This window comes from Magnolia sinica, chromosome 13, assembly GCF_029962835.1.
Source record: "Magnolia sinica isolate HGM2019 chromosome 13, MsV1, whole genome shotgun sequence".
In the NCBI taxonomy this organism is placed as follows: Eukaryota; Viridiplantae; Streptophyta; class Magnoliopsida; order Magnoliales; family Magnoliaceae; genus Magnolia; species Magnolia sinica.
Window position 1 is genome coordinate 75,597,889 of NC_080585.1, and position 12,854 is coordinate 75,610,742.

Here is a 12,854-nt window from a genome sequence, read left to right on the forward strand (position 1 = left end):
TAAATATTCAGCAACTTTAAAGTTTAAACTATCAAGATAAATGAGGCTTAACTTCAGATTTACCAACATGCACAATATGACAATAGAATCCTCAGATTTAACTACATATCACAAAGATGGGGATGAAATCCTTTAATTTTCAATTAGGCTTAAAAATGAGGCTTGATCCTCTAGTTTTACAATTCAGATCAAATGGAACTTCTTAAGGTGTTATGGTCTTCCAAATATTTAGGGAGGGATGTTGTGGTGTAGGCGGTTAAGACACGTAAGTGACTAAGGTCTTCAACACTAGAGGAATCCTAAGTGGATTTAGAGTTCTCGGTATCATCCCAAGTTACTCCCAAGTTACTGTCATAACCTTACCTTTAGATCTTATTTTACTAGGGTAATTGAGGGCAAGACGTCTATAACCATCACAGTTATAACATTAGACAGACTTATGTTGTTTTACAGATTTTCTCTTTCATTTTTTAATCATTTTATCCTTCTTATTATAACACTTATACATATCTAAATGACCCGACTGAATTACTTAAAGAGGAGATCCCACACCCAAAATCAACCCATATCAAAGTGCGCTGGAATTGGGTCGGCCTGGGTTATCCCTGCTTTTGCCTTCATACAGACCGGATGTTGCATGGGAATTCGTGCACCGTCTCCTATGGTGAACATGAACGACCGTCGATGATCCTATGCATCGGTTCGGTGACTCTAAATATACTATGGTAAGAACATCTACTGCAAAAATGCAATCGCTAGCTAAAACTTTTCTTTAATCAACTGAGAGGTGATTCGGAGAACTTGTGTGAGAGATCCAGGTCTTTCATTGGGTCTGGCACATGATGGATCAAACCTGGCTAAGAAAATCATGCTAGTCCATCGATCGAGTGGGACACAGATGTACGGTGAAAATGAACTCTTGAAAAAGGGGAGAGGCGTAGTCTAATTCTCATCACGGTGGTATTCCACATGATGAATTATTGTAGCCGACGACCTGGCGCGTAGGGCTAGTAATGGCCAAGCCCATTCTCTTTTTCAATCCTCGGCGAGCCTCCCACAGGATGACCAGAGGGTTGTTATTTCTTGATAGAGTGGGGCTGGAAAATCTGAGGGTGGCACGAATGTTTCGGATTCTGCGCGTCTAGTTTAGGCTTTTAGTTTGAATTTCTCACTATAGGCGGCCTTTTCCCTTTTTGTTGTGGGGCCCGCCTGAAGCCCCCCTGTAAAGATTTCCTTTTTAAATGGAAAAAGATGGTTTTTGAAAAAAAAAAAGAAAAAAAGTAACCCACATGCACACACATATGCACCCAGTTTCTTTGGCATTTTGAAAAACTTAGGTCTTATGTCTTCAAAGCCCTATAACATTAGACAACTCCACGTGGTATAGAGTAGCACGTGCAGTGAACGAGGGTCTTGATAACTTGATTTCTATGATTGTACAAAAAAGGCAAAAGCCTGTAAATAAAGGAGATTCTTAGCCATCTTCAAACCAAGCTCAAAACATGCAAAGCTCTTCAGCATACTCCTAGCTAGGACCACCTTGTGATGATTGGAGCCATGCACTTTCAAACCCAAGACCCTAGAGAGAGCCTTGCATCATCAGGTTCGAGAGGGTTCAAGTTATGTGCATGTATGCATTTACAATCCTAATTGAGGAATCATAACCATACATTCCATTCCATAAAAGATAGAACTGGCATTATCTCATGCACACACCCAGCAATTGGCATGCTTGCTGAGAATTACTAGAGCATACATCATCTTCCAAAGTTACATTTGTAATGTGCATTTGTTTACTTTCGAATTTTGTCATTATGACGTCTCCAACACACTGTACTCGAATCTGACAAGCCCTCCATGAGGCCACTGCTGGCGAAATCAAGCTCGTAGAGCACCCAGACCATTGCAACCGACGCCAATGCCATCGTCATCGGACCAAACATCCATAACAATAGTGGGACCGTAACGTAGAGCATGCGAGCACCCACGGATGCTAACATGGACCCTCGCTCAATCACGGATTGCACACACTTAGATGGCAGTTCTCCAGCCACATAGACGAGGAAACCTGCATCCGAGAAGTATCCAACAGCCATGGAGTTGCATAGGAAGCTGAATAGTAGGAAGATCGATGCCACGGCCCACTTGAGGGCCAAGGTAGGCCCAGACCAGGAACCGTAGACTGGGCCACGTAGTAGTAGTCTTGATTTGTATGCATTGTTGGTCTGAGCTGCCAAGGAGGAGTTCAAGAGGATAGCCAATGAAGAAATCAGTATGGCCCTCATAATGGAATTTCTTAGGCTTTGGAGAACCAACATGGTATTCTTCTCATTATCCTGCACACACTAGCTCATGTTAGTAATAGGCCAAGCTAATTCTTGGGAAATCCATCTAGATGCGAGTTCCTCTAAAAGTACTTGTAGGTTAAGCGTATCCTTGCAAGTCTTTCACCTGCATGAAAAAAGTTGTTCACCTTGGTGGGAAAGTTATATATTCATATGTTTATTCACCTACACTATTGCCGTACGAGGGGTGCCATGTTGTTTGTATGACTTCCAAGCTTAGGATTAAGTGAGCCCCACCATGATGAATAGAATGCCCAAGAAATTAGGCCTATCCAATTATTAGGTGGGCCACATTGTGTGTGTGTGTGTGTGTGCATAAAACAATTGACAACCGTCCAAAAACATCCAAATTCACATGGTGGTGAATAAGATGATTCCATCGACCAGATTCTTGCAGCATCCAACTTTCATGGTGGGGCAACCCGCTGAACACGTTGGATACATTCACATACCAATGTGGACCCACAAGTGCAACCATTGCAGAATAAGCTTTATCTACAGGGACTTGTAGAGGAATAGATCTCATCTTACAAAGGCTTCTTATTCCCCCATACAGTAGGTAGGGCCCACAAATTTATACTTTTGAATAAGGCCAAAGGGCTTAGGAGCAGCAGTTGAAAATCCATGCCGCAGGTAACAATAGGCCCGGGCCATGGGTGATGTCCAGTTTACCCATGATCTCAACCAAAAGTAGAAGTACGTAATGCTTTACTTAGTACACGAAAGTGTACCATGATACTTTTGTCTATCAATAACTAGCATTGTACAATGGATGTGAAGAAGAAAACGGATGTCTCAGCAGGAATAAGGTAAGCTAGTATTTGCAGTGAATCTCCCCATCAAGTAGTCATGCATTATAACAGGAACTTCCAATTAATCCTTGGAAAATATGGTCCTTTTTGATCATTTCTTCAGCTCTATGAGTACAATGAGCTGAAGAAATATCATCCTTGTGACTTAAGTCAGATGATGTGGATTGTATGGCTTATATAAACCACAATCTGCCGCACTCTCAACTAATGCTGGATATATATCCAAACTCTTTCCTATGGTGTGGCCTACCTAAGCTATGGACCACCCTCAATTTTGGGTTCCAAGATGAACATGTGGCAACGCACCATATCGGCAAGGTGGATCCCATTCACATTCTTCTCACGTGCCGCTTGGTTTGGTAGCACACATACCCTTGTATGTAGTTAGGTCAGCTAAGGGTGTGCCCAAACAAAACATTGGGTTTTCGTTGGGCGCGAAAATGGGACACATTGACACTAGACCTGAACCGACGTGAAACAGTTGGGTCCAAATTTTGGACCCGTTGGAGCAGATCAAGGCCCAAAAGTTAAACCTGCAGATTACTAAATGGGTTGGGTTTGGGGCCTCTTAAAAGCAACCCTAACTCAGCATGACCAGATCCAATTGTTAAACAGGTTCAACTTGTACCGGGCAAAATAGACCTGACATAGAGCGAACCTAGGCCCAGACCCAACCCTAAACCATCTAAGCAGTTAACGACCAAGTCCTCGTCCTCCTAGTAAAAGAGGGTCAACCACCTACAGTTGGTTGCATCCTAACCATTGTTCTAAAACACGGTCAATCGACTAAAACTCAACTGAGTCAACTCTACTCAATGAGATTTCCAACTAAGTCTCATGGAAACTCACAGAGTGGCTTGACTTAGGCAGGCTCAATAAGACTGGCCAAGTCGCGGCTTGAAAAGTTGGGCGACTCAATACAACCTGGCATAACTCGTCCCAGTCATTGGCCCAGTCAACTAGTTTTCTTGTTTTAAAAACTAAAAATCACTTGGTGCTAGATATATACAAAGAGGCAACTTCACCTATGAACGAGATATGAGATGCTACCACCAGACAACAATGCCTAGTTTGTTTATTGCTTGGGTATTTTAATTATTTTATAGATTTCCAACAATTTTAAGTACATTAAATAATAAAAATTCAATTATTTAAATATAGTGTCAGGTTGATTAAAGACTCAGTCGAGTCTTTGAGTTGACATAACCTGGGTAGATAATGAGTTGAGTCGAGCTTACCAGTTTCTAAATCACAATCCTAACTTAGCATGAGGATTTTTCACACCATAGTGCTGTTATGTAGGACATTCATGCCATGTAAACTGTTGGCCCTAACTCGAAGGTGAACGATCCACCCATTGGATGGACCATGAGTACTTTTACTCATTTGATTTAAACCTAGAAACAATCAACACATTTGAAGCATTATTTTATGGGATAAAAGAAGAAAAAAAAAAATCCCATTGTTGTGCTTCTCATACTTGACCTAATTACTCAACCTTTCCAACCCCAACCTGAGCCATAAGATAAATGATCCGGTCTGTTGGAGAAAGATCTCTTCTCTACCAAACACAATAATATCAAAATCAAAAGTAAAACAAAAAGAAGATGTAAACCACAATACAAATATTTACATGTTTTTCTTTTGGTGTTATGTGTATTTCAAAAATATAAAGAAACAATTTTTGTAAAAACAAAAGTATTTTTGTTTTGGTTTTGTGTTTAGTGAAATCTTTACTTGTAATTTGTATAGAATGTTAGTTGTAAATAGGTTCATAAACATTTGTTCTCCATAGGCTTTTGTTAAATGCACCAAGCTATGCTTAAGCCTACATGCACGAGAAAGCCGACCCATGCACACCTCCATGTACTCGTGTGCAAGGGAGTCGACGTGTTTGCCTGGTTAGCTTGGATGCACCTCCTTGAGTTGAGTCTTGATGGGCTTGGTTTTTCCCACCTTTTTTTTTTTGAAAGAAAACTTTCATTATATATCAAAATATACAAAACCTTCGGGTGAGGCCCAACAAAAGGGGGGAGCCACACCTATCATATGCAGCAACAGACCAAAAACAGATGCCAATGGACGAGTTACCGAGAAAATCACTTCCTGATCGCCCCCGGCCCCACTCTATCAAGGAACAAGAGGCCCCTAACCACCTGGGGAAGGTCAAGAAGGGAGTAGAACAAGGACAAAAGTTGATTGTTGCTGCCCAAATTGGTCATTCCGTCCACCGGCCCGTTGCCTTCTCTAAAAACATGACAAAACAATACCTGGCCATGGCTAGATAGATTCCGGATTCTATTGATCCAATACCTCCACTTCCACCCCGCTTGAGATGAGCCCGATATGAGATGCACCACCAGAAGGGAGTCGGATTCAACTATAATGTTCTTCAGCAGGTGTTCAAGATAGGGGGCCAAGCCGTCGACTCGCAGCTCAGCCCTAGTATTTGAGGCTATACCATATCCGGCGTAAAAAGAAAACCAGAAGTTACCCTTGTCCCCTCTACACACACCACCTCCCCCTGCCACCCCTGGATTGCCACGAGATGAGCCTTCAATGTTGAGCTTCACCTAACCAGTCGGCGGTTTTTTTCAATACACCACTTGGGTGTGTTCATGAAGGGTAGGATGGCCATTAAGCCCCATAGAGAACAAAGCCCTGCTACTACTTCCTGCACGAGATGGGGCGCCCTAAGTATTAGTAATCCAGTTCACCCAAGCTGCGATGCGAGCTATAATGGTCCCCGATCTTAATTTGGTGTTTTCAAACCTGGAAATATTCCTCGCCTTCCAGAGCTCCCAAAGAATAAAACAAGGGATCAGAGAATGGAAAGGGCCAGGAGGTCCTTGAGCGGGGCGAGGTTCCCACCAGCGATTGAGATGTTCCACCACAGAGTTGCTGTTGGACAAACTGACACCATAAACCGTAGTGAAATAATTCCAGACTTCAGACACCCGGACGCTTTGCAAGAAAATGTACTCAACCGTTTCAATGGCAGGCGTACTGTTTTGCTCATCTATGCAACAGCTGCAATGTGACACCATTTGGATCCCTCGAGACATAACATCCTCATCCATCCGCACCGCTTTCCTGATGAGACGCCACAGAAGCATAGAAATCTTTGGTGGAATTTTTTTGCTCCAGATCTTCCCACCCCGGCTAGTGCGCAGGCAAGGAGCTCAGTAACTCTCCCAGGCCAAGGAGACAGAGAAGACATTATTCGAGGTGAGAGGCCAGAATGGAGTGTCTTGGCTAGGTGCCCCATGAAAAATGGAGTTTATGTCTTGCTGGGATAGGAAAGTGAACATCGCAGAAGGGGCCAGTGGGCCCATATTCCCCAGAAAATCCTGCACCCTGAGCGCAAATAGAGACGAAGGAATGTCTGATGTGACTCTGTCTAGCAGAGGGCCGAGACCAGTCTAGTTAGCGGACCACAGTTTTAAGTAACCCTCTCTGATGTGCCACTGAGTTGTAGATTGAATGGAGGGAAGAAAAATTCTAATTCGCCTCCACAACGGAGAAACTACAGCCGAAGGGGTTGGAGGGCCTACATGAAGGATGTCGTGGCTGTATCTGGCTCTCATAAACAATCCCCAAAGCCCCTTCTCAGGTCGGTGCAAGACGGTCCAGGCCAACTTTAGACGGAAAGCATTCATAACATCCTTGAGTCGTCTAATCCCCAGGCCACCTTCAACCTTTGGCAAACAAATGTCTTGCCAACTGCGCCAATGAAGTTTTTTCCTACCTTCAGCCCAACCCCATATAAAGTCAGCAAAGAGCCTCTCCAATGTCTATAAAACCGTCACTGGAACGTGCGTAGCTACCATGGTGTGAACCGGAATGCTAGCCAAAACGTGAGTAACAAGAGTGGCCCTGCCCGCCATAGATAGAAATCTTGCTTTCTAGCCTATAATGTGTCTTTCCACCTTATTAACAAGACACTAAAAAGTGTCCCTTCTTCTCCGGCCCATCGAAATAGGGACCCCCAAATAAGTGATCCCCTTTACAGATCCCACCATCCTCAACTCCCTATGGATGCTAGCTCTCCTAAAAGTTGCCGTATTCTTGGAGCAAAAGAAAACACTTTTCTGGTAGTTTGCCTTTTGACCCGAGACTTGTTGATAGCGGTCCAGGAACTGCTAAACTGCCTTGACGGAACGGATGCCCCCATTCAAAAATAATAATGTGTCATCTGTAAAAAGGAGATGAGACACCATAACACTGCTACGCCGCCCTTTGAATGGAAGACAGGCGCCCGAATCCACCAACCTCTTGAAACCTCGACTAAGCACCTCAGAAGCCAAAATGAAAAGGCTGGGAGAAAGAGGATCCCCCTGGCGGAGCCCGTGAGTGGATTTGAAATAACCTCCAACCTCTCCATTCACAAGAACTGAGAACCAACAATTACTCCAGCAGCGCTCCACCAGATTCAGCCACGGGGCCGAAAAGCCAAAATGCTTCAAGACTCTTAAGAAAGAGCCATTCCACCCTATCATATGCTTTCTCCATGTCAAGCTTCACTACAATATTCCTGCCCCTAACTTTTCTATTCATTAATTTCTTGAAGGAGCTCTTGCGACAAAGCTATGTTTCCAACGATAGACCGGCCTTGGACAAACGCCCCCTGCTCCAGCGATATCAACGCGGGCAGTAGCTTACTCAGACGGTCAGCCACAATTTTTGCGAAAATCTTGTATATCACATTACATAAGCTAATGGGCCTAAAATCAGAGAAAGCTGTGGGCGCTTCCTTTTTGGGAATGAGAGCAATGAGAGAAGACGTGAAGGCCCTGGGAAGAGAGATTCCCTGAAAGAAGGAAATGGCAGCGTTGAGGAGGTCCTGGCACACTATCTCCTAGCATCTAGCGAAGAAAGCTCCAGTAAAACCACTTGGACCAGCAGTGCTGTCACGAGGAATCGACATGATAGCCCGATGAACTTCTTGAATCGAAGGCGGGCTCATTAACCGAACGTTGTCCTCATCAGAGACATCAGATGGGATTACGTTGAGAAGATCATCGCCCCGCTCAGCCGCCCTTGCAGAGAAGAGCGAATGGAAGAAACTGACCGCACTATTCCGAATATCCTCCTGGGAAGTAATAGTCAGCCCTAAGTTTAGACGAATGGAAGATATGGTCGCTCTTTTGGCTCTCTCGATAGCAGTCGCGTGGAAAAAACCCGTGTTTCTGTTACCTCTTGGAGCCAGTTGTTTCTAGCTTTTTTGCTTCCAGAAAGATTCCTCCATGAGCTCTAATTGAGCTAGCTCAGATCTGGCTTGAAAATCTCATTATGGATGACACCATCGGAAAGCGTCACGATCCCATTTTGAAATTTATCCTCTAACTCGGCCAAGGACGAGGTCGCTTGCTTCACTGCACTGAAAATATTACCAACTGCGGTTTTGTTCCATTCTTTCAATTGGTTCTTGACTGCTTTCATTTTTCCCATGATGTTACGCATCAGGTGGGGGTCATTTGAAGAGTCCCAAGCAGCCTTAACCAGCGGTAAGAAACCCTCGTGATGGAACCACATATTTTGGATTCTAAACGGTTTTGGCCCTACAAAATGATGTGAAGGAAAAACTAACAATAGGGGCGCATGATCAGAGTTGTGGCGGGGGAGGTGATGTACTTGGAAGGAGGGAAAAGCATTGCTCCAAGCAGGATTTATCAGAACCCGATCCAGCCTGGCCCACACTCTAAAAGCTCCATTTTGATTATTGGACCAGGTGAACCGTTACCCTAAAAACCTGCATCCTAAAGACCCACCATGTTAATAGCTTCCACAAAATCCCGCGAGCTGGCAACATCAAACCTGCTTTTGCTCCTACGTTCGGCAGCATCACTGACAACATTGAAGTCACTGCAAATCGCCCAAGGACCCTGAGCAGTCGAGGCAAAAGCTGCCATTTCCTCCCACAACACTCTCCTCTGAATTCTCGAACAGAAAGCATAGACCATCGATAGAGAGATGGGGACTCTACTCTGGGGGAAATCTATGGACAGGGACAACATTTGGGATGACTTGGAGATCACTCTAATAGGCGTATGGAGCTTGCTGAATATCCAGATTTTGCCACTGCTATCCACATGGGAGAAAGAGTAATGAAAACCTAGCAGGAGACCAATACTCACTCTTCTGGATTCGCTGACCATCGGTTCCATAATAGCAACGATCCATGAATTGTGGTCCTTGACTAGTCTCTTCAGAGTTTTGATAGTGGGAAGTTTCCCACCCCTCGAGCATTCCAAACTACTATTTCATCCGTCATGGGGAACCTGCTGAACCACGGACCTTCTTTGTAGGTGCCTCAGTCTAGATAGCCATTCATCTTGAGAGACAGCTCGAAGTGGATTTTTGGTTGCTTGCCTGGTACCTTTCTTACATGGAGGGATTTTAAGACTAGCTTCATCACGCTGTCTGGTGGTGACTTGATCTGGCACTAGTTCCTTATCATGATCCTTAGTCAAGTTGTTCCCCTCATCAGAGGCCTCCTGCAGTCCCTTGGGGTATAAAAGCTGGGTGTTGGGGGAAGTCACCATATCATCCCCACTTGATTATGTTGTTTTCATTATGTGAAATGTACCTTTTAACTTATGGTGCATCTTAAACGTCGCGATGGTTATTTCTCTTAACGACCTAGGGTTAGGTTTTTTCATACTAGAAAATAGAAATCCCTTTTCATGTTTATGTTATCTTCTATCTTTTTCTTTCTCTGTAATTCGACTATCTTTTTCTTTCTCTGTACTTCGACTCTTATTTTACTCTTTTAGGCATTAGGAAGGTAGTTTAGTTGTTGTATGGTGGCTGTGTTGGAATTCTCACAACCAGTGGACACTTTGAATATCCATTTGCTAGGATGTTATATTGTACAAGATAGCACATCGAAGATCTTCTGCACTAACTCAACACATCAATCAGTCTAAACTATCCCAAAGATAATGACTATATATGCACATCGACCCAATAGCAAATGAGAATCATCATCATCAGTTGTTATTTACATATCACCTGTACAGGTGGAGTTCCATTAACCCTTCCACTTTTATTCATAGTTTCCCATTTCCATTACAATAGTTTCAACATTAAATATGTCCGTAGATTTACACCTCTTTACTATGCAAGAAGGCAAACCCACCCCCCCCCCAACACACACACACACACACACAATATGCTAAGTTGTGCACTAGTTTGCACGGAACTCTAGCAAACTTTTTTGAGAACTCATCATATGTGATGTGACTCCAAACTCTGAATGGTTCACATGAAGCAGCACCTCATGAAACCCCCAAGCCTAATTTTTACTTTGATCCAAAACTTTGGTGGGCCATGAAAAATGAAAATAATTTCCTACCTTGATTTGCATTTCTCTTTGCAATGGCCCACCAGAATTCTAGATGAGGGTGAAAATTTGTACCTTGGGGTTTTATGGGATTCTGCATCACATGGACCATTTGAATTAGACTCCCATGACAGTTGTGCATGTGTATGTGTGTGTGTGTGTGTGTGTGTGTGTGTGTAGAAAAGGTTCCATATGGTCGAGCTCAAGGGAACTCCCCATGAGGTCGAGCTGTGTGGGCCCCACCATGATGTGTGTCGAACATCAAAACCGTGCATTTGATGGGTCCCCTTTAAATTATGAGATATCCCAAAAATCAGCCATATACGGAACTCCAGTGGGCCATACCATCTAAAATCATGTGAAGACATGCCTAAAACATATAAAAGCAATTGGTGGGGCCCACCTGAAATTTGGATGCGTCTAAAACTTGGTCTGACCTGTCATCCAAGTGGGACACACATAATGGATAGGCTGGATTTGTGAACCACATCTCGGTGGGCCCAAAAAAATGGTTATGAATGTTTTAATGATGGGCAACCCCTCTCAACTTTTGTATGTGGTGTGAATCACACAAGTCACAGATTGACTTGATTTTAAGCCCTAGACCCACTATGGAATGTTGCATCTAACTGATGGGGTAGATTTTTAACATACATCATGGTGGGGCCCACAGAGCTCGACCTCATGGGGAGTTCCCATGAGCTTGACCGTGTAGAACCTTTTCCACACACACACACACACACACACACACACACACAAAACACCGTGTGAAGTGAGGAAATTGTCCGCTAAGCTTGGGGTAAAGCACCTAGGCCCTCCAAGTAAGAGAGCACTGCCCCCTCTACCCCCAGTGAGATTAGTACAAGACTTCATCCACAAGAGTGCTGGTTGGATGAATAGTACATCCCTGATGATCAGGCTCCATAGAGCTTTACAGAGTCTGGGTCCTCTTGTACCAGACCTGATTCATTAAATAAGTGAATCTGCGTATCTTGAACTGGACCTAGCCAAACCTGGCCCTAATGTAAATTGGTTGTCTAGGACCAAAATACAAACTTGATTATTAAATGGATAAAAAGGTATACATGGATAAATGAAGCAATCCTAATCATCATTTGAGGCCAACAAATGATCTGTGGCCTAAAATCAATGGGAAAATAAGATAGTTAAGAATATGAGGGTTATAATAGGGAACAGTGGTCGTGCACAGTGGGGGGCCTGTTTCCACCCGGGAGTGCACCTCAAATGATGATATGAACCAAATTTTATAATCGGTGATCGTGTATCATGAAGATGAATATTTAAAGGATTATCAATGAAGAATGATCATAGCTTCTACATGATAACAATAAGAACATGAACGTTTCAGATCAATCTAAAGATGCAATCCGGAGGTGGAAACCATACTTAAATTCACCGAAGGATGAAAACCACTAGTTGGTTATTTTTATGATACGAGGAAATAGTGCTCATTCTCGATCGACCCAACAAAGTATACATGTGAGCCACCTTTTGGTGATTCAAACCGTTTATATGGTGGTCCATCATCTCTAATATATACCCAAAATCTCCCTTTTGTCAGTGATCTGCTGCATCTAATGGATGGTTTCCAAATGTACAATCGGAGCCAATGGTGCACATTTAATGAGTCCAAATTAGAGGTTACAATCACTCATTGGAGGGAGATAATTGGATAAAGCCTGTTTGATGACCGGACCACCAGACGACCGGTTTGAATTACCAAAAGGTGGGCTCCACCTGTATCATGGCCCATTCGAGTAGGGAGTACTGTAGAACCACGTTAGAAATCTACACTCATCAAAGAAGGAAGAAAGAAGAGAAGTTTGGGAGCAGTATAGCTAGCAGTTACCTTCATCACCATTTGAAACCATTTCCTTCTCATCATGGTATTAGCTCCAATGGAAGTGGTAAGAGGGTGTTTGTTTTTGAAGCTATGCCAAAGGAAGGCATGGTAGGCTATGGTGAAACAAAAGCTCATGGACACCAAGATCAGGTCCCAAGAGTACTTGCTTCCTTCCATCTTTCATGAATGAAGTCATGAAGGAAAATGTTTTTGTTGCAAATGATAATAATGTCTACATGGAAGTATTTATAGAGGAAAGCCGGAGTCCTTTAACCAAAGCTCTATGGGGCCCACCGCAGTGTCCATGTAAAATCTGCTCCATCCATCGGTTTCGCTAGCTCCCCTTAGGATGCGAGCCCAAAAATGAAACAGATCTAGGAATCAAGGGGGCTACACCACAGGAAACAGTGGGGATGGGAATGCCCATACCAAAACCTTCCTGGGGAACACGTTTGTATACCATCTAACCCGTTCATACTGCAACTCCC

At 43.6% G+C, this 12,854-nt stretch overlaps 1 protein-coding gene across 1 annotated transcript; it reads right to left on the reverse strand.

The window, feature by feature from the left end:
• Window positions 1-1,701: 1,701 nt before the first annotated feature.
• On the reverse strand, window positions 1,702-12,565 carry LOC131222318 (uncharacterized). Its single transcript, XM_058217343.1, has 2 exons — window positions 12,373-12,565; window positions 1,702-2,336 (listed from the first exon to the last, which is right to left on the reverse strand). The coding sequence occupies exons 1-2, from the start codon at window positions 12,541-12,543 to the stop codon at window positions 1,794-1,796; spliced, it is 714 nt and encodes a 237-aa protein (XP_058073326.1). The 5' UTR covers window positions 12,544-12,565; the 3' UTR covers window positions 1,702-1,793.
• Between the last annotated feature and the right edge of the window lie 289 nt (window positions 12,566-12,854).

Excerpts from the sequence above, each read along its gene's own strand:
- LOC131222318 (XM_058217343.1), bottom strand. The coding sequence starts at position 12,543 with ATGGAAGGAAGCAAGTACTCTTGGGACCTGATCTTGGTGTCCATGAGC. Across the intron at positions 2,337-12,372 it reads GGTTTCAAATGGTGATGAAG|GATAATGAGAAGAATACCAT; the intron begins GTAACTGCTAGC and ends TAGTGTGTGCAG.